Genomic DNA, 517 nt, shown 5'->3' on the forward strand with positions numbered 1-517 from the left:
TTGCGGAGGGGAGCGCGGTGCGGAGCGGAGCGGGCGGCGGGAGCGCCCCGCTCAGTCACGCCGCCGGCACGGCATGCCCCGCGCCGCGCCGCGCCGCCCCGCGCAGCCTCCCGCGGCCGCGGAGTCAGCGGGACGGCCGCGCCATCCGCCGGGTGCCCGACTCTGGAGCTGCTTGCTGCAGCCTCGTCGCTCTTCTTCTTGTGCCTCCGCTATAAGGTTTTTCTTTTCTTTTCCTTTTTTTTTTTTTTTTTTTCCGGGTAATAAGTCGCAGGGATCAGCCTCCTCGGTTTATTTATTTTTTATCCCAAGCGTGCGGCTCCGGCGACGTGCGGGTACATTCCTTCACATTCACGCACCTTCTCGCCTTTCCTCTCCCCTCGGGGCTTGGGGGATCCTTTCTTCCCGTCTTTCTTTCCTTCCTTCCCTCCCCCGCCCGCTCGGCTCCTGCCTATGCCCGGCCGCGGCGCAGCAGCATCCCTCGGCGGCTCCGCGGGGAGGCGGCGGCGCAGCGCACCCG

The 517-nt window shown here is 66.3% G+C and overlaps 1 protein-coding gene across 1 annotated transcript in view; it reads right to left on the reverse strand.

Annotated features, from left to right (window-relative positions):
* The window catches only part of NRG3 (neuregulin 3), a 332,789-nt gene extending 332,451 nt beyond the window's left edge, over positions 1-338 (reverse strand). Inside the window, exon 1 of the mRNA XM_041405114.1 lies at positions 327-338. Within this exon, the coding sequence (XP_041261048.1) occupies positions 327-338 (12 nt within the window). The remainder of the gene's footprint in view (positions 1-326) is intronic.
* Between the last annotated feature and the right edge of the window lie 179 nt (positions 339-517).

The sequence above is a fragment of the Onychostruthus taczanowskii genome, unplaced genomic scaffold, assembly GCF_017590055.1.
Source record: "Onychostruthus taczanowskii isolate IOZ18803 unplaced genomic scaffold, ASM1759005v1 scaffold22, whole genome shotgun sequence".
NCBI classification, from domain to species: Eukaryota; Metazoa; Chordata; class Aves; order Passeriformes; family Passeridae; genus Onychostruthus; species Onychostruthus taczanowskii.